Raw genomic sequence first — 21,775 nt, forward strand, 5'->3', positions numbered from 1 at the left:
TACATTCAATTTATCGCACCGTTGTGACGAAAAGAGAGCTGAGCCAGAAGGCAAAGCTCTCAATCTACCGGTCAGTTTTTTTATTCCTACCCTCACCTATGGTCATGAAGGCTGGGTCATGACCGAAAGAACGAGATCCAGGGTACAAGCGGCCGAAATGGGTTTCCTCAGGAGGGTGGCTGGCGTCTCCCTTAGAGATAGGGTGAGAAGCTCAGTCATCCATGAGGAGCTCGGAGTAGAGCCGCTGCTCCTTCGCGTCGAAAGGAGCCAGTTGAGGTGGTTCGGGCATCTGGTAAGGATGCCCCCTGGGCGCCTCCCTAGGGAAGTGTTCCAGGCACGTCCAGCTGGGAGGAGGCCTCGGGGAAGACCCAGGACTAGGTGGAGGGATTATATCTCCAACCTGGCCTGGGAACGCCTCGGGATCCCCCAGTCGGAGCTGGTTAATTTGGCTCGGGAAAGGGAAGTTTGAGGTCCCCTGCTGGAGCTGCTACCCCCGCGACCCGATACCGGATAAGCGGACGAAGATGGATGGATGGATTAGTTGTAGGGTGTTTATAAAAAAGTGATGTAGGACACCTACTAAAGGAGTTACGGTGAAAATGACTGTTTACTGTTCTAAATGAATGCGCTACATTAAATCAAAACGGAAATGTGGATCTGTTATTTCCAACTTGTCCTCTGAACACCACAGGATGGCGCTAACACACAAGCTGCTTCGGGCTGCGGCCGACAGTAACGTTACACATTGCGTATAAAATGTTTCATAAAAGTTGTTATATTATTTTTTTTTTTATTATTATTTTGGGGATAGTGACATGGCTGGATAGCTAGCTTGTCTTCATGTTCAACATACTGTCAAATTATTTTTACTGATTGCCAGCTGTACCCAATGTTATGGACTTTGGATCTTGCTAGCATAACGTTAGCTTTCTGGCTTGTAGCTAAACTGAAGGGTTCTACGAGCTAAGGGAGGCAAGTCGTATCTAAGGTCCTTGTTTTGAAAATATGTTATTTGGCAAGTGACCATGGTATAAGCGGGTTAATGCCCTTCGTGGTGTGCATTGTCAGGTATTAATGGACTTCGGCCACCGCTGTGCGTCGGACGGTCCGTGCCTCACTTTCGTCCATTAATACCTGACAATGGACACCTCGAAGGGCATTAAAGCTGCTGTAGGTAAGATTGTGAAGAGCCAGGACTTTGCTAACAAATTTGAACATCGACAACTTCTCAGTCCCTCCCCCCTTACTGCTGCAGCCCAAACCGTGTCCTAAGCCCCTTCCCACATAAGGGAGTTTAACAGAAATGCCGGCATGTCAGACAGACAACATTTTCAATAACTAAACACTAACACAATGTTAACTTTACTCACCAACAGTAAAACGATGCTAACTAGCAGGCTAGCGTTAGCCATTTCAGCATCATATCTGACCGACCACTGTGCAAATGTTACTATCATCCTCACCAACGTAGCTGTGTGGACTTTTGACTACTAATAACCAAGTGAAAGATAAATCATTCATGGTAATTATGTTACCTGTCGAGAAGAAATGTGGCTACGTCTGCATCGTTCTTCAGATCTTTAAAATCCCGGAGCTCACGCCACCTCTGAAAAGCCACTTCACCACCGGAGTTTTGGGAAACTTTTCTGCAGCTCGAGGGGGGAGGGGAGAATGCTATATATGCGTGTACGTGCCTGAGCAGTGATTGACAGGCAGATAGACACCCCCTGTGGCCCTGATTGGAGAAAATCAACCGGGAGCGGTGGAATTTTTTTAAATTACATAATTCATGAAGTTATACTGGAACATCATCATCAACATCATTACTGAACAGTGATGTTTTTTTCAGTTGATATTGTGTCTTACAATGCTATACTATAATAATTTAATCAAGTGGATTTTTTTTTTAGATTTTTAAAAAGAAAAAGGGATTCAATTAGCATGTGTAATGTGAGAGGGGTTGCTGCCAGTCACAAATCTACAGTCACCTCTCATCAGAGTCCATTTCAGGACTCTAAAACCCACTGTACCACAGAGTTTGGTGTAGCTCAGCAGCAAATAGACAGTTAGAGACCAGCTGGTGAATAAAGTGAAGGATTTAGCAGGTAAAAAGAGTTAGTTTTAGTGCTGCCGGACTGCACCAGAATGTGCGGAAGGGGCCTTAGTAATTGAGCAAAGCGTTAAATAAGGACACAAAGTATAAGAGTGCCAAATTCCGTGTAAAAGCAGGTTGGGGGGTCAAACAAACACAGAACTTTCAGCCAGGAGACCGGGAACCGTGTCCTGTTTGAAAATAAAAGTAGTGGGGGAGTATTTTCTTGCCAACGATAGGGTGTTAATTCATATAATGCTCTTATGGGTCATATTAGAGGGTGGGAATAAAAAAATATATTGTCATATGGTTTGGAAGACTTGTTGGACCCTTTATTATCCTACCGTTTCTACTTCTGCGTCTTTTGGTTCTGAAGGGTGGGTGGTGAACATCCACTGGTGTTATTTTTTAGTACTTAAAGGTGCTCTAAATGATGTGACGCGTTTTTTTAGGCTACAACTTTTTTTGTCACATACAGCAAATATCTTCTCACTATGCGCTAGCTGCCTGTCCCCTGAACACACTGTAAAAAAACGCAGTCTCTGTAGACAGCCCAGGCTCCACAAACAGCAAGGTAGCCTACGTTCTAACGCTGCTGCAGTGATGGCTCAATCAGCTCCTTCTTGTCGGTTATTGTCTGGAAAACTGTTTGTTATGGTTTTTGGGGCAGGTTGGCGTTTGTGTCTTCAGAGACCGCGTTTTTTTACAGTGTGTTCAGGGGACAGGCAGCTAACGGAAAAATGTTGTAGCCTAAAATACGCGTCACATCACTTAGAGCACAGAGAGCAACAAGAATGCGCCAGCCAAATTGAATCAGACTGCAATGGAGAGGATGGATGGGAGGTGGGAAGGCCCGAGGCTTGCTGATTGCTGGGCTATGCTCGCAGGCCAAGAATCAGAATAGCTATAAGTCAGCAGGAAATCAAGCAGGGGGCTAGCGGGCAGTCTGCTTGACTCCAGAGAGGTGCTAGAGGCCCATGGAAGTACTGGAGGTCTGGGAGCAAAGTTCGGAAGATTCAGAGGAGACTGGAACAGGCTAAAGAGATCCACGGTTTTGGAGCAGAGCGTTCACCTGAAGAATGCCACTTCTTGGGCAAACTGAGATGAGGACACTGAGATGGCCTAGCAAGATCAAACCAGACCGGCTGTTCTCATGAACCATACCTACATATAGCTTCCAAAAGTAAACTACTGTAATCTGATGTATTCCAAGGTATTTATTACCGTCAGGGCCAGTGCTTCCCTTGGTATCCCCCGCCACAATGTCAAAAGTCAGTTTCATTCGAGCGAGCAGAAATCTACTTTGAGAGGAGAGTTTACCTGCAAAAGCAAATCACGCAAATCAGGCAGTCACGGGCACATAGTGGCTGCTCTGTGCGCGTGATGCTTGGTTTTACACGCAAATATGCCATTCTTTCACTCTCCCTATGTTTTGTTTCACGCACTCAGCTGCCTGTACAGCTCTCGATTGTTGAACTTAAATAATTTGCTCAAGAGCATGTTTTTTTTTTTATATTCCTTATTTATTGGACAATAGTGAAATTACAGTTGAGGAAGTGTGTATAGACACAACATGAATTCCGGGTATCTCCTCTCATTGCCCAATTCAAGAGCATGTTTTATCGAGCTCGGGAGATATGACATAAACCTGACGCCATAAAAGACAACGCATGGGGCTTTTACTAGGAAGCTGTTGAAGACTTAAGGGTTTGGTAAGCTTGAAACAAACTGAATCACTGATCTGCCGCCCAACTGTCTAAAGATAAAAGTGCTTATACCTGCTCCAGGCCATGCTGTTGCATGTGTTCAGATGGGTCGAGATCTGGAAGTATAGAATCTGGGGGTGCCGGAAGATTGACAGAAAAAGCAGAACACCGGAGGATTGAAAAGAAAAATGATTATTGAAAGGGTTGTGGACTAACAGAGAAAGTGTAGAAGATGACGTTGTGATGTGTAGAGCAAAAAAAGGACACCAGTGTCCAACAGAGACTGAGAGGGAGAAAGGGAGGGGTGGAGACAAGAGTAGAAATAGAGAAATAATTTGTACGACAGAGCTCGAGGCAGAGAGCTGAGGCCTCTCTCATCCTCCCACTGATGATGGAGACACAGGACGGAGCAGAGCTCTGCTTTCCACAACTCTTCAACACCTCCTGTAGGAAGCTGACACCTCCTTGGTTTGAAGTGATGCTCATTCACATTTTTCTCCACTCCATCTCTCTGCTCACTGTAGCTCTCAACCTGCTCGTCATCATCTCAGTCTCCCACTTCAGGCAAAGATTAATGTCTAAAAAATTAAGTTTTAGATATATGAAGACTTTGTGTCAGTTTCAGGGTCCTGGTATTGTGCATGCTGGCTTGATTGATGATGTTAATATAATGTAACACTGTTCATACTGTGATAATCAAACTGACTGCTTAGAATAAGGCCTGTTTCTATATCAGATTGGAAAAAAAACTCATTGGAGTGATTGTTTCGATTGTTTTAGAAAGAAGTAACATAACATGTTTGTTTATCATTTAGATATGAGGACTTGTTGGTTTAATGGTGCTTTTCTCTTTCCCTCCAGGCAGCTCCACACACCCACCAACATCCTCCTCCTCTCTCTGGCTGTCTCAGACTTTCTAGTAGGCCTCGTGGTGATGCCGGGAGAAATCTTCAGAAAAATATCCTGCTGGTTTCTTGGTGACTTTGTGTGTGTTCTGTATATGTATGTTACAGTCATCATTCCCGTATCCTCAGTAGGTGACATGGTGCTCATATCAGTTGACCGTTATGTGGCTATTTGTGACCCTCTGCATTACAGCATCAAAATCACTATCAATAGAGTTAAACTCTGGGTTTGTCTGTGGTGGCTCTTTTCCATTTCCTACAGCTTTCTCTTTGTGAAGGATGAACTGACTCAACCGGGGAGGTATAAATCCTGCTACGGAGAATGTGTGTTGGTTGTTGACTATTTCACAGGTGTAATAGATCTTGTTTTTTGCTTTATTGTTCCAATTACTGTCATCATAGCTCTGTATCTGAGAGTATTTGTTGTGGCTGTGTCTCAGGCTCGTGCCATGCGCTCTCACATTACAGCTGTCACACTCCAGCATTCAGTGACTCCAAAGGCAAAGAAATCAGAGCTGAAAGCAGCCAGGACTCTTGGTGTTCTTGTATTTGTGTTCCTACTATGTTTCTGCCCATATTACTCTGTGTCTCTTGCAGGTTACAGCTTCGTTAATGCTTCATCTGCATCCTATGTTCTCTTTGTGTGTCAATTTAACTCTTGTCTAAATCCTGTGATATATGCCTTTTTTTTACCCATGGTTTAGAAAGGCAGTTCAACTTATTGTTACTCTTAAGATACTAAAGCCTGGCTCCTGTGAGGCCAACATGCTGTAGAGAGGCTGTGGAGGGACTGAGATCAGACTTGGTGAATATGTTCCTACTGTTCACTGAGTGAATTATAGAATACAGAAAGTGAAGATATGTTTTCTTTTCTTAAAGTCCAAATTGTGTGTAATCCACAATTGAAAGGCCTGTGCTTCAGCTTCATCTTGTGTATTTTGTCTCTCTGATGCTGCTGCTGCATTTAAAGAAAGAGTCATAAGCACCATATACTGTTCCTAGGTAATCACCCAGTTTATGCAAGCTTTAAATTCACACATGTATGACACTTATGCAGTCTTTTTTTTTAATAGGGAACCTTTTTTTCTTCATGATATGAAACATTTCAACCCAACAAAAGAGAAACTATAGCTTTGTATTAATTTCTCTATGTTTGGTTAAAGCATCAACCCTGTGATTTATGTCCATTTTGTTGCAAACAGAAATGACAGGCCTGCTGGGCTCCTATTTCCCAGAGAAAAGATGCCCCTGAACAGCCACACTTTCCCGTCAAGTATAGAAAACCATCAGCTGTGAACTGTAATTGTGTTTCACACTAAACTATCAAAAAGATAATGTTCCCTTTACAATGTTGTTTTAATCGTTTGAGTTTAGTGTCATTCATGTGTGATCAATATATAACATTTCTTTTATGACACTATGAAGTTAAACAACAGATTATTTGAAAAGACAGGATTATCTACAGTTCATCAGATCATTGCAGTCACATATCCAGAGAAACATATAATCATAGGACCGAGAAAGTTAAAGTTACACAAATTATGTAAAGTGTAATGGCTTGCAATTTTAAATCAGTTTTATTAGAATTATTGTCATTTATTTAATTTTACATAGCATAGTGATTTGTTGTAAAGTGGCATATGATAATAAACAAAATGTAATATTGTGTCAGTCTGATTTTTCACAATGATGTGAAATGACAAGAGACAATAATGACATGTTGAAAACTCCAGAACAAAAACAAAACTAGGTGTTTTATTAGCCTTCATACTCCTGGGCATCTGAGTTGGATTGCTGCATTCAAACCTGCCCAAAAGAACCGCACCAAGGGGGAAAACCAACCCTAGTGTGATTCAACCAAACTAAATGAGGCAGGTGTTAAAGTCTGAGTCCGTTTTTGGTGGTCCGCTTTTCGGTCCACTTGGATGACACATGCCTGCAAAAACACTCTTAGTATAGCAGCCTGTGCCATGCAACAATTATTGTTCAGTGTAGCGCTACATTATCTGCACACTTAAACTGCCACAGTTATTCATGAAATGCTCTGCTGACATGCCAGAAGATGGAGCTGTTGACTTGTATTTTGCAGGATAGAACTGAAGTAAAGCAGTTTGAGATGACAAGGTAAATAATGGTGTAGTCAAGTCAACCTTTGTCAAGTCCAAGACCAGCACTAGTCAAGACCAAGTCCAAATGAGAGACAGAATAATAGAATCCATTTCAAAACCACTTCGATACTTGTTCATAATGTATGTGATGCAAGAGACACTATATCTTTTATTTTAAGATAATCATTTTGCGTTTTTTTTATTTAATGATGCACAAAACTAGCTTTCAACAGGAGGGAAGTCAGAATTATCCAACTGTGTAACATGTGCATGCATATGTGTGCCCATGTCTTTCAGAGGAGGCCGGAGGTACTGGAAGGCTCCCCTACCAGTCCATTGTGAATAACGATGATGTAACAATCAAAGTTGCTGGGCTGCCCATTGGACTTCATATCAAGAAGCCCTCCTTCTACGGAAGAAACCAATTAGAGGCCATTTTGGCAGCTGCTGAGCAAATTTCATTTGAAATAAGTAAGTGATATTAACAGTGGTTGTTGTCTTTCTTCACTTGTGTTCCTGCAGACCATTTGGCTCTATGCAAAGTTGGGAAAATAAGTTAACTAAAGAATAATACAGGCCTTCATGTGAGTCTTTGTTTAGTGCTGGGCCTTTGCAGACATCCAGAACAGCTTTATTGCATTTGCGTCTTTGACAGTTTGTAAGGAGTGTTACAATATTCCTCAGTTGGAGTTTTCATCATTATGGGGGTGGCAGTAGCTCAGTCTGTAGGGATTTGCTGGTTGCTGGTTCAAGTCCCAGTACGGACCAAAGTACAGAGTGTGGATTGGTAGATCTAGAGATGCCAGTTCCCTGGGCACTACCGTACCACCCCCACCGCAGCCCACTCACTCCGACTCTCCATTTGTGCATGAATAGGTCCTGAGCATGTCTGTGTGTGTTTCAGGCCAGTGTGTAGTGATTTCTAACAAACAGAGTGTAAATTGTAATTTCCCCACTGGGGATCAATAAACAGTATAAATTAATTAAAATTATAGTATAACACGTTTTCTAAAAAGGCACCTCTTCAGAATATCCTGTAAGTGTTTAGTTAAATGTGACTGGGATGGCCCTTGGCAATGGTTTACATATTTTTCATGCTCATTAAACTATTAACTATAAACTATTAAACTAATCTTCATTGCTACTGCTATGTGATTATTTGTTCTCCAGTAATGCAGGAAGACCAATTATTTGTTATGCTCATATTACACATGTTTTCCTTTTTCCTAAACATATCAATTAGATACAGCACAATGCAACCCCACTGACATGGCAGAGGGAATGTCCGAGCACATGTACGCAGAAGGTACGCTGAGTTGTTTTATTACCTCCTGGGAACTGCCAAGGTGATCTTTAGCAAGGCACCGAACCCTCCCAACTGCTGGAGATCAATAAGAAATATGAATTGAATTAAATTTAAATGAATATTTAACATTAAACTTAAAAAGCACATTTCACTACATATGTAACTTTTGTAATTCAACCTCATTACACAGCATATTTGACCACTGTCCACATGCAGACATGCAAATTATATGATGACATTTTCACCTTTGTGTCATGGTTGAATGTCTTTAAATCAACAGACACAGCAGTTTGCATCCAAAAGAAGTCAGTGGGACAGAGCTTTGAGGCTATGTGTGGAAATTGTATTGCTTGCAATCTTAATAAATTTTGAAAAACAATTGCTACAAATCATTTACTTGTTTAAAAATTACAATATATAGATACAATATTAAACAGCTTCTATAAGCTTGGTATCCTGATCATTTCACACTTTGAATTGGCTGTTGAGATTTAGATTTAGATGTTTACTATAACCATTGACAGTATAAATGCTAAATTACAAATTTTAATTAAGATTCAAAATTTGCATCTAGAAAGATGTTATTGTGTTTTCTTTTATGTTCTTTAGGTGCACAGCAGATGGAAGGAGAGTCCTCAGAAACAGCCACTAATGTAGCCATTGTGATGACTGAAGATGAAGGTATCTGTCCAAACTGTGGTTATATGTATTTAAGGAAGTCCAATTGATACTAATAATGCCTTTTTCAAGCAGCAAAGATAAAAACAAGTAATTTCAACAGATTACAATACTGCAATATGTTATCACAATTATGTTATTACAGGTGAAAACTGGTTGAATTGGATTGAACCTAAAATGCATTTGATTTAGGTGCAGTCCAGTGGAAAAAAAAGAAGTTGAAACAACTGAAAATAAAATATAAGAACAAAGGTTCTGACATGAAAATTAGGGATATTTCCATGTACAACTAAAAAGGCCAGGCCTGTTATCTATGGGGAACAAATGACAGTTTTGTGTTTTTTGACCATGGTAACTGGTCATGGTAATTATTTTTTCATTTCCCAGCCCCTCAGCCCCCTCTGATTGTCAAACCAGCTCAATTTAAATGTCAACTGGGCTCCACAGTCTTTTCTGACTTATTTTATTGTTATTTAATTTTGCTTGGTGTTTAACCGTTAAAAAATCAGGGAGATTTTCATTTGGCAAAAGTTGTAAATGAAGTGGCTGCCTTAGAGACATTGTTTTATATATGTTAATGATTTCAACTAACTGGCTTCACTTCCAAAATATTTATGTTTTTCTTTCGGTAGATGGAGGCAATTTGTGCTGTGTCTGCCGCATCCATTTTGACGACCAGAAGAAGAATGCTACAAAGAAGTGGCGTTCATGGTCTCAGTGCTCAGTGTGTCAATCATGGTCCCACACTGCCTGTGGTTTTAAAAGAAGCATGTGCCTTCATTGCCAGGGTCAACACACATTGCAAACACACTGATTTCTAGTAGTCTATATCTAGGTCCATTGCCACGGATGTCCCTCATTTTCAGCTGATGTCCGTTCCCTTCCTGTTTCTTTGTGTTGGCAGTAGTTTTTGTGTTCTCTGCAGGGTAAATCCAGACAGCTAGCTAGACTATCTGTCCAATCTGAGTTTTCTGTTGAATACAAATATTTACGTACGACTGTACACAAGTTTGAGGTTTTTTTACTGTGTTGATGACTGCATCCCTACGAACACACACACTCTGTTTAAAAAGAACCCTGGAGTGTTTGGTCGGAAAGTCCGGCTTGAGTGAAAGCTCATCTGAACTCTGGTGCATGTCTGTACGGATTGTATGTGTACGGATTTGGCCGGCAGCCTTGAGTTGAAACGTGATTTGAAACGTGTTAACATTTATTAGGTGCCTGTTCATCATTTTCATTAAAATAGACTCCTTGTGAATCTTGCCTCTACATGCCTTTGGATTACACTTATATATTTTAATTTACCCTAGTTAAAATTCTTTGTACTTTATTGTTGTTTATTGGCTCCATCAATGTGGTCCCTTTCAAACAGTACAATGTGGGGAACATTTAAAGTTATATTGTACTGAATTGAGTACACATGTTGGAAATAAAAGGTATCCTATTTCTCAGTTTCATTATTGGCTTACCAGGGTCACTGTATGATTTAATGTTTTACATAACTTAAACTTATTTTCCACAGTCCTACTACCCAGACTGTTAGAATTTCCTTGTTTATTGTCACTAGTAGGTATTTTGCAAAATTGATACTGAAAAGAGGGTTTATGTCAAAGGGATTAGTAAACTTGTGAAAACGTGGGCATACAGTTGGAAGACTACACTTTATTTCTAATTTAAAAATAAATTAAAAAATAATGGTTGGAGTTGCAGCATGACATTAAGTATCAAAAGAAAATATGAAAAGTACAACAATTGATACATCAACAAGATAGAAGAAGAAAAGCTACAAGTAAAGAAAGGAAAAAAAAACATAAGATAAAGATACAGAAACGTAAGTACGCTACACAACACAACCCAACAGCTAGCACAAGACAACCATTGTTTTCATTGGTTGCTATGGACGCTGCTTTAGCTGAGGCTGAAACCAGCTAGCTTGCATCATGGCTTGCATGACGTACTTCCGCTCACAAGTATTCTTTACTGTCACGTGTTAAGCTTTTCTTTCTAACGTTTTAGAGAAAATATGAAAGCGTCCGTGACAACTCAACAATATGACGGGTTTATGTTAAGGATATCCGTTTTAATTATTATCCATCGATTCTGAGAAGTACATTTTATTACATCAGTTTGGATAGCGGAAGGCTAGGGGCGCGTTCGAATCATGGTTAGAGCTGTCCGCCGTGGATGGGCTCCATTCCGTTTCAAATTGCCGCTGGTCGGCCGCAACCCACATCCAAATGCCACTAGACTATATCTATATATTAAACGTCTATAAGAAAAGACGTTTAATAGCCTGTGATTGTAAAATTTTATTTATGTCATTTGATTGTATACTTAAAAGAATATGTCGCTGGGGATATGCTACTTAATATTAAATCAGCGTTCTTGAAACATAAAACAATTTCTACATTAAGTAGGCCTACCATCTGGTTGGATTTTACAGTAGGCTAAATAGGCTATGCTATGCTAGATTTGCCAAACATAGCTGAAGCATTTAGTTGCTCACAGTGACAGGGTGTTGGAAGGAGGAAAATGTTAAGAGAAAAACTAAATATTTGCCTTTTGTAAAGCTCAAAATATAAAAATTCAATGGAGGAATAGGGCCTAGCCTACAGAGAATACAACAGGGCCTAGGGCTACACTATGTGTCCTCTTGGTTTTGAATAACACTAATAATACACGTTTGATTTACAACCCTAATAGCAGCATTAACATAATAGCCTATGCCATGTGTGTCCCAAACAGAAATAAACTCTGTGTGTGTGTGTGTTTGTGTGTGTGTGTGTGTGTGTGTGTGTGTGTGTGTGTGTGTTAAATATTTTTACACAGTCAGAAACAAACAAACAAACAAAAAGCTTCATTTTATATATTAAGCCTTGAAAGTGCTCTCTGAAAGAGTGCACCTGAGATGGCTTGTGTCTGTGAAATGAGAAAATTAAAACTTTGTTGTAGAGTTGAACCAAATACATTGTTGGAAAGGTCTTGTCCTGGAGAGTAACATATGTTAGTATAAAGATTCTTCATGGCTCCTGCTTTGAATGACCGCCCTTTGAAACGTCACTCTGGTGCATGTTTAAATGCTTGTAATTCAGTAACAAAAGGGGTTAGAGACATGGGACCAAGTGTTATAAAAAGCTCTTGGCCTCATCTATCAAGTCATTATAGTCAACAACTGGGGGTGGTGTCAAATACTGTTAAAATGTAATTTAATTAATTTTAACCAATTTAACAATTACATATTTGAAATATGATTACATAGATGCGTTTACTATACACCTAAACCCCTCACTCTACTCTCATCTCAATATTTACAACCTCCAATTCTAAGAAAAACTGTAATGTTTTAAAAACTACAACTCCCTGTAGCCACGCCATGTAGCTTGATACAAATCAGCACTACAGTTGTAGTTCCTCTGGTTTGCAAATTAGGGTTGTAAACTAGGGTTCTGAAAAGATATATCTACTGAATATTTCAAATATCTAGTAAAGCCGAACTAGTAATTACACAGCATCTAGATGTTCTATGTTATGAAAAAATGTATATGTTGGTTTATTTCAGATATATAGAGCTCAACATTGACTACCCACTTTTTGAATGGCTCTGCTTCCGGAAGTGTTTTTCCCCCATTTGAAAATAGCTGATAGAAAGAGTTTTAAGCCAGTAACCATGACAACCAGCTACAGATGAATAGTGAGCATAAACCATTTGATTCGGCACAAAAAAAACATTTTGAAAACGGCAAGAAAAGGCATATATATCTATGGAAAAGGCAAAGGTAGCCGTTCGTATTTTTGCGGGGTAAACGTTTCTATGGTAACAGCAAGATTGGACAATCGGAGACGTTGCTGTTACGCGTAGCATTGTGGGTAGTGTTGTTTTGTCAATGTACTTCCCCAGTAGGAAGAATCTGTTTTTCCCAACTTCCTCATAATAATAAGAACATTCGTGCATTATTTCAAAAAGAGATTGTTTCTATTCCAAATGTTACATTTTATTGGAACCGATTTGTAAATGACATTGATTGGAAAAAGGTCTGGATGATTCCTCACAAATACTTGATAGTAAACAAGGTGAAAGAAGTATCTTTCAGAATAATTCACAGATATTACCCCACTAATCATTACATGATTAAATTTAAAAGAGACATCAACACATACTGTTCTTTTTGTGAAGACCACCCAAAGACTGTTCTGCACCTCTTTTGGCATTGCCCACACACTAGAACATTTTGGCAAAACCTCAGCAGATTCATCATTGACCATATTTATAAAGACTTTGCCTTATTGTGGAAGGATGTTATTTTTTGCTTTTATAAATATCATAGTAAAGAAAATATATTCTTCATTATAAATTTATTAATTCTTTTGGCAAAATTTCACATTCATAAGTGTAAATTCAGCACTAAAAAACCTAGTTTTGTACTTTTTCTCCATGAAGTTGAACATTATATTAATTTGATTTCTGCCTCAAACAACAAAAAGGCTGTTAAAACTGTCAACATATGGTCCTCTTTCTCTTTATAATGACCTATAAGCTTCCCCTAGCAATTCTGTTTTATATTATGTTTATCGTTTTCCTTGTTGTATGTTATGTACATGTTGGCTATTCAGATGTGACTTGTACCCTTTTTTTGCAATAAAAAAAAAAAAAAATCAATGTACTTCCAAAAACCTTCTGCTACCAAAGATTGAAAAAAACTTTATTTAAGTGTCCTTCTTAGAAAAACATACTGTACAGATACAATATTATGGTTAAGTGTAAGGTCATTTAAAACACCAAAGCTGGCTATACATATACAACGCTTTAAAAAGTTACTTAGACAGCAGCTTCTACAAAAGTGTTTATTTATTGTCTAAAAACAGCTTGTTTGAATATTTTTTTTTTGGTTCACATTGGCAGGACTGTTCAGAGCTTAAGAAAAACAAACATGGATTTTTTTGCAGTTAGACTAATCAACTAATCAGCAACACAGCATCAATTAGATCCTGATCAGTTACAATGAAAACACACAGAACCTAAACTGTCAGTTTGTTGAATTTTGGTTAGCGCTGAATTAAGGAGACATTTTGAATGATAAATAGCAAAAGCATACAAGCCTGCTCAAACTATTCATTAAAAACCAGGAAGCAGCAAACCAGCCCTAGTCATGAGTGCTTACAGTGCTAGTTGCTGTCATTATCATCATCATCATCATCATCATCATCATCATCATCATATACCAGTGTCTGTATGCTTGACATGGGGAGGTCCTGAGACAGGTAGGGGGTTTCTGGGACGACATAACTACATGTTGCAGGAACAATGTCTGGTACATGTTGGTGAAACATCACAGTGGCATGATGTAGCTTTCTTTCCAGCTGTTTGAGACGTTGGATTAGAGCAGCTTTTGCACCAGGCTGCTCTGTGTCATTGATGGCAGAGCACAGAAAGGCATGCTGCTGATTGAGGTGTTCAGTTACAGTTCTCATTTCCTGGTAAAGCATGTGCTTTTCCTCAGCTGCCCGAGTCCTCATATGTAAGGCATCAATTCCACGCCTTTTCAGACTCTTTGAAACATCATCTTCTTCAATCTAGTAGAAGACATAAGGAAACAAAGTGCTATCTCATGTTAGCAGGTGGTTGATGAAAATGATTGCCAGGTAGTTGTGGTTACTAAGCGGTTGTCAGATGGTTACTAGAGTGATTGCAGTGTGGTTACTAGGTTTAGGTGACTAGACTTACAGTTTCATCAGAGCAGAAGTAGACAGGCCAAGAGGGATCGCATGCTTCCTGAAAATCAATTGTTGCAGGGAAGATGCTCATCTGCGGTGGCCACTGAATACTGTTGTATTCCTTGATTGCTTGTCTCAGTATCTTGTTGGAGTTGGCTACCTGCTTGGACAGTCTAATGGCAATGCCCTGCCCATCTGAAACAAAGTTAGAAAACACACATGCAAAGAAATGAATTAATTAGTTTGTATTATGGTCCTTTGAAAAGTTAAAATTCAAATCTTAAAATTCTATCTACTTATTTTATCTACTTATCCTAGAGCTGGGCAATATATCAATATTATATTGTCTTAGATTTTGGATATTGTAATATCATAAAATGGCATAAGTGTTGTCTTTTCCTGGTTTTAAAGGCTGCATTACAGTAAAGTGATGTCATTTTCTGAACTTACCAGACTGTTGTAACTGTTCTATTATTTGCCTTTACCCACTTATTCGTTATATCCACATTACTGATGATTATTTATCATACATTATATTTAATCATTTATCTAAAATCTCATTGTGTAAATATTCTGTGAAAGCACCAATAGTTAACACTACACTATCGTTGTGGTATCGATATCTAGGTATTTGGTCAAAAATATCGTGATATTTGATTTTCTCCATATTGCCCAGCCCTAACTTATCCACAGCACTTTACCTGGATATTTTCTTTTCAGATGGAGGAGGACTGCTCTCTCCCTTGATTCAGTTCTTGCCTTGCACATAAGTTGGCCTCTGAGGTCACTGTCAACATCTTTAAGGGTAGACTGGAAGTCTAAATCAGATTCTTTCCATCTTCTCCCAATGCGGTGTTTTGTTTCAATGTTCAGCAGAGAGTTCTCAATTCTACAATAGTCATCAAGAAAATATTATTAAATGTTATTTAGACACTTGATCAGAGAACAGCAACAGACAGATACAGCCTACTTACTCTGTTCCATCCTCCATGTACAACTCACGAGTTCCAGATCTATACATTACAAATGAAATAATAAATTAATAAATAAATAAAATGAATCCAACATATTTAGAGTTGAGCTGCTTATAGGTGGGCATATAGGTAATTACTAAAAACGTTGGAAGAGTTCCCTAAAAAATATGCTGTTATTGTCTCACTCATAGCTATGTAATCACACCTAGGCTTCCATGTTGAAGCACATCAGTAGGTTACTTAAAGATGTGTGTAATTACTATATAGTCTTACATCAACACATTGAAGTCTTACTTGAACTTGTAGAACTGAATCAGCTTGGTGATGTAGTCCCTTTTCCATCTACAGACAGTGTCTGGAGAACAGATAAAGACATTACTACTGCTATAAAGCGCTTAATTTCATGTTACTTCTTTACCCTCACAGTTTACAGGATTGTATTTCATTACTGTACATGGAAAGGTAAGTATAACATATTTGCAATAGTCTTTGTTAATAATATTCATGACCTTATTACAATATTAAAGACATTCACACATTCACTTCAGTTGCATACGTATTGGTTTCTGTTTCTGTTGGGCTAGTTCGATCTCCCTTTTCTTCCATCTCTCCATGTCTCGCTCAGAAACCAACACTAGGCAACAACAAAATAACAGGAAACAAGACAATGAAAAAAAAAAAAAAAGAAAACCGTCATTGCTACATACTCACAAAATGCGCTTGTAAATGGAATCTAAAATTCTTCCATTCACAACTATTGTTGACTGCTTCTTATGTGCAGGGTTTACCTGGTGCCTCTCTGATGACAGATGAGATGTCTTCTTGAGCGAGAATTGATATTTTCTCTGCTCTGTCTAATCTTTGCAGGAGCTGGACCTCTGTAAAGAAAGTTTAATGTACTTATGCTTACCAATTTGTGTGTGATCAGCTTAACTCCAAAATATATCAAATGTTTAGACATTAAAAAACTTGGCACAGTGGTAACACTGAACAACAAATTTAGACAGGTTATACAGCAGTGGACAAACCCAGGTCAATTGATTTCCTCCGTCCATAATGTAAAAGGGCATCAGTCAGCAGGTCAAGGCGGTGAGATGGAGTCATCTCCTTTGTGACTCTGGCAAATCTTCGGAGGAAAGACCACAGCCTTTCCATTCCTTCCCCATCTGTGAGCCCAAACCCTTCAAGCCGCCTGGTGCTGTACTTGATCTGTGATTAAAGCAAAGTCTTAGAAATCACATGCACTGACACTAAGCATTATCCTACTACAGTGGAAACTGCTTATAGTGATCATGGTTACACCCTGACCTTTCAGACTTGAAGGGCTTGGGGCAAGAGAGGGCCCTGATACAGTTTATGTTATTTTAAATCAGTAGCAAAGCTGTCCATTTCATTACTTTATATTAATGTAATAATTATAGAAATTAGATGTTAATCAGCATAAAAAGTAAACAAAAATAAAACAAATTTGCTTATAACAATCAACTTACAGTTATTAACTTGACCCGGAGAGATATGAACACTGTAAGCGGTTTCCAATATATCACTAAACAGTGCATCTCTGAAACAAGTCAAACACTAGGTGGGGAAATGTTAGAATAAAGATTACTTCAAGGCATTTGTACTTATCTCAGGTGTACAGTTGATAGACATTAAAAATGGAGGCCAAAAAGAGAGCAAATTATGAATTTACCTGGCAGGGCAATTTGTGTCCATAAATGTGAACCATCTCCGTGAACCATCACCTTATCGTGGTGGAGAGGTTTGTGTGTCTCTGTGAACCTGAGGGCTGTGTTGTCTGGAGCTTTGTGCTCCTGGTAGGGTCTCCCAAGGCAAAGTGGTCTCAGGTGAGGGGCCAGACAAAGAATGGTTCAAAAACCCCAATGAAGAAGCAAGGTAGAGATGGAGTGACCCTGCCCGGAGGAAGCCCGGGGCCCCGTCTGGAGCCAGGCCCAGGCGGCGGGCTCGTCGGCCCAGCGCCTGGTGGCGGGTTTGCCACGGAGCCCGGCGGGCACAGCCCGAACAAGCTACGTGGCTCCCATCTCTCCAGCCCATGGGCCCACCACCTGTGGGAGGAACCGTTGGGGTCGGGTGCGATGCCACATGGGTGGCAGTGAAGGTCAGGGGCCTCGACGGACCAGACCCGGGCGGCAGACGCTGGCTCTGGGGGCGTGGAACGTCACCTCTCTGTGGGGGAAGGAGCCGGAACTGGTGCGGGAGGTGGAGCGCTACCGGTTAGATCTGGTGGGGCTTACCTCTACGCACAGTCTCGGTTCTGGAACCATACTCCTGGATAGGGGTTGGACTCTTTTCTTCTCCGGAGTTGCCCAGGGTGTGAGGCGCCGGGCGGGTGTGGGGATACTCACAAGCCCCGGCTGGCGCCGCTGTGTTGGAGTTTACCCGGTGGACGAGAGGGTCGCCTCCCTACGCCTGCGGGTTGTGGGGGGGAAAACTCTGACTGTTGTTTGTGCATATGCACCAAACCGGAGTTCGGAGTATTCGGCCTTCTTGGAGACCTTGACTGGAGTCCTGCATGGGGCTCCAGTGGGGACTCCATTGTTCTGCTGGGGGACTTCAACGCACACGGCAATGATGGAGACACCTGGAGGCGTGATTGGGAGGAACGGCCTCCTGATCTAAACCAGAGTGGTTGTTTGTTGTTGGACTTCTGTGCTAGTCATGGATTGTCTATAACGAACACCATGTTCGAACATAGGGGATGCTCATAAGTGTACCTGGTACCAGAGCACCCTAGGCCGAAGGTCAATGATCGATTTCATAATCGTTTCATCTGATCTGAGGCCGTATGTTTTGGACACTCGGGGGAAGAGAGGGGCAGAGCTGTCAACCGATCACCATCTGGTGGTGAGTTGGGTCAGGGGTGGGGGAAGACTCTGGACAGACCTGGTAAGCCCAAACGTGTAGTGCGGGTAAATTGGGAACGTCTGGAGGAGGCCCCTGTCCGACAGACTTTCAACTCACACCTCCGGCGGAGCTTTTCGTGCATCCCTGTGGAGGCTGGGGGCATTGAACCCGAGTGGACAATGTTCAAAGTTTCCATTGCTGAAGCTGCGGCGAGGAGCTGTGGTCTTAGGATCTTAGGTGCCTCAAGGGGCGGTAACCCACGAACACCGTGGTGGACACCAGTGGTCAGGGAAGCCGTCCGACTGAAGAAGGAGTCCTTCCGGGATATGTTATCTCGGAGGACTCGGAGGCGGTTGCAGGGTACCGAGGGGCCCGAAGGGCTGCAGCCTCTGCCGTGAAAGAGGCAAAGCAGCGGGTGTGGGAGAAGTTTGGAGAAGACATGGAGAAGGACTTTCGGTCGGCACCAAAGTGTTTCTGGAAAACTGTTCGCCACCTCAGGAGGGGGAAGGGGGAACCATCCAAGCTGTGTACAGTAAGGATGGGACACTGTTGACCTCCACTGAGGAGGTAATAGGGCGGTGGAAGGAGCACTTTGAGGAACTCCTGAATCCGACTAATACGCCCTCTATGTTAGAGGCAGAGCTGGAGGATAACGGGGATTGTCGTCGATTTCCCAGGCGGAAGTCACTGATGTAGTCAAACAACTACACAGTGGCAAAGCCCGGGGATTGATGAGATCCGTCCAGAAATGCTCAAGGCTCTGGGTGTGGAGGGGCTGTCCTGGTTGACACGCCTCTTCAACATTGCGTGGAAGTCTGGGACGGTGCCAAAGGAGTGGCAGACTGGGGTGGTGGTTCCTCTTTTTAAAAAGGGGGACCAGAGGGTGTGTGCCAATTATAGGGGTATCACACTTCTCAGCCTCCCTGGTAAAGTCTACTCCAAGGTGCTGGAAAGGAGGGTTCGGCCGATAGTCGAACCTCGGGTTGAGGAGGAACAATGCGGATTCCGTCCTGGTCGTGGAACAACGGACCAGCTCTTCACTCGCAGGATCCTGGAGGAGCCTGGGAGTATGCCCAACCGGTCTACATGTGTTTTGTGGATTTGGAGAAGGCGTATGACCGGTCCCCCGGGAGATACTGTGGGAGGTGCTGCGGGAGTATGGGGTGAGGGGTCTCTACTCAGGGCCATCCAATCTCTGTATGACCAAAGTGAGAGCTGTGTCCGGGTTCTCGGTAGTAAGTCGGACTCGTTTCAGGTGAGGGTTGGCCTCCGCCAGGGCTGCGCTTTGTCACCAATCCTGTTTGTAATATTTATGGACAGGATATCGAGGCGTAGTCGGGGTGGGGAGGGTTGCAGTTTGGTGGGCTGGGGATCTCATCGCTGCTCTTTGCAGATGATGTGGTCCTGATGGCATCATCGGCCTGCGACCTTCAGCACTCACTGGATCGGGTTCGCAACCGAGTGTGAAGCGGTTGGGATGAGGATCAGCACCTCTAAATCGGAGGCCATGGTTCTCAGCAGGAAACCGATGGAATGCCTTCTCCAGGTAGGGAATGAGTCCTTACCCCAAGTGAAGGAGTTCAAGTACCTTGGGGTTTTGTTCGCGAGTGAGGGACAATGGAGCGGGAGATTGGTCGGAGAATCGGGCGCAGCGGGTGCGGTATTGCATTCAATCTATCGCACCGTTGTGGACGAAAAAGAGAGCTGAGCCAGAAGGCAAAGCTCTCGATCTACCAGTCAGTTTTCGTTCCTACCCTCACCTATGGTCATGAAGGCTGGGTCATGACCGAAAGAACGAGATCCAGGGTGCAAGCGGCGAAATGGGTTTCCTCAGGAGGGTGGCTGGCGTCTCCCTTAGAGATAGGGTGAGAAGCTCAGTCATCCGTGAGGAGCTCGGAGTAGAGCCGCTGCTCCTTTGCGTCGAAAGGAGCCAGTTGAGGTGGTTCGGGCATCTGGTAAGGATGCCCCCTGGGCGCCTCCCTAGGGAGGTGTTCCAGGCACGTCCAGCTGGGAGGAGGCCTCGGGGAAGACCCAGGACTAGGTGGAGGGATTATATCTCCAACCTGGCCTGGGAACGCCTCGGGATCCCCCAGTCGGAGCTGGTTAATGTTGCTCGGGAAAGGGAAGTTTGGGGTCCCCTGCTGGAGCTGCTCCCCCCGCGACCCGACACCGGATAAGCGGACGAAGATGGATGGAAATGTGAAAAGCTGGTACGGCCAAGGAGATGTTTTGTGGTATGCCCTCCCCGGATTTCTAATTGAACACAGTATGGCATAATTTTGAGTTAATTTGTCAAGGTCTTTTATCGAATCAATAATTCAGTTTTACACACACAAAAAAAAGTACTTACACGCAAATGTGAGGCAACAACACAGGCAATGTCATAGACTACTCTGAGGTGTATGTTCTTGTCCTCACGTCTTCGAAGAAGCTCATCAATGACATACAGAGGATAGGCTATTCAACACAAAAATGTGAATAATCAAACACTTCATACTGAGGAAAAGTGAAGACTTAAGGACACTCAAAATGATACAAACATAAATAAAATGAAAATTAGAATGGTGGCAAGGTTTAAATTTTGCAATATTTTGAAATCTCCCATATACATTCCATGAGATTCATATTTGGTGATTGAAAAAAAATGTATAAGCTGTTTCCCAATTCAAGGTCTGCAGCCTTCGAAGGCTGCAACTGTAGACCGAATGGCTTATGTTAGGTTCATGTTATCCTACGCATTGAATATTGACTGAGTCAATAGTAGGGCTGGGCGATAAAACGATAACAATATGTCTCGCAATAGACACGTAATCAATATCAATAGAAAATGCGGTTGATAAGACGTTTCATAACTTGTTTTTCTTCATCAGAAGAAACCAGAGGTTGTGAAGCAAGTTTCGCTGTATGAACAAAGGTACTCACTCTCTGGTAACCTAGCAACGTAGGGAGTGACACTCAGCTAATCATGTAACAGTATCAAGTTTGGTTGCGCCACATCGCTGTCTCGTGTTCTTCAATAACAGAACCGGCGGCGTGGAGTGATAAGTGGAAAGTGAGTGCCGCACCGAGCGAGGAAATTGTTGATAAAACAAAGTCAATATGGCAGTTTTTGGGGATTTTATAATTCTGACCGTAGACAGACCAATGTCATCAGACCGTCGTCTCCACCAACACTGGTACTACCACAAACTTGTTTTACCACCTTAGCCGCGCTCACACTTTGGAGCACAGCCATATTTGCCAGCAACGTCCAACAACATCTGCAGCTGCAACACGGCACAAGCATCAGACCACCATGGAGAGGTACTCTGCATCAGCACCTCACTAAACACTACAAGCAGCAGACCACCATGGAGAGGTACTCTGCATCAGCACCTCACTAAACACTACAAGCAGCAGACCACCATGGAGAGGTACTCTGCATCAGAA

General features: G+C 41.9%; 1 protein-coding gene across 1 annotated transcript; it reads right to left on the bottom strand.

Annotated features, from left to right (window-relative positions):
- Positions 1-13,587: 13,587 nt before the first annotated feature.
- On the bottom strand, positions 13,588-20,797 carry LOC114565721 (uncharacterized). The gene is made up of 11 exons (XM_028593928.1): positions 20,697-20,797; positions 20,546-20,599; positions 17,175-17,201; positions 16,510-16,690; positions 16,270-16,359; positions 16,038-16,115; positions 15,776-15,836; positions 15,482-15,520; positions 15,209-15,396; positions 14,518-14,702; positions 13,588-14,366 (listed from the first exon to the last, which is right to left on the bottom strand). Exons 4-11 carry the CDS (start codon positions 16,634-16,636, stop codon positions 13,959-13,961), a joined length of 1,176 nt encoding a protein of 391 aa, XP_028449729.1. The 5' UTR covers positions 16,637-16,690; positions 17,175-17,201; positions 20,546-20,599; positions 20,697-20,797; the 3' UTR covers positions 13,588-13,958.
- Positions 20,798-21,775: the final 978 nt, after the last annotated feature.

The sequence above is a fragment of the Perca flavescens genome, chromosome 12 (genome assembly GCF_004354835.1).
Source record: "Perca flavescens isolate YP-PL-M2 chromosome 12, PFLA_1.0, whole genome shotgun sequence".
Lineage (NCBI taxonomy): Eukaryota > Metazoa > Chordata > Actinopteri > Perciformes > Percidae > Perca > Perca flavescens.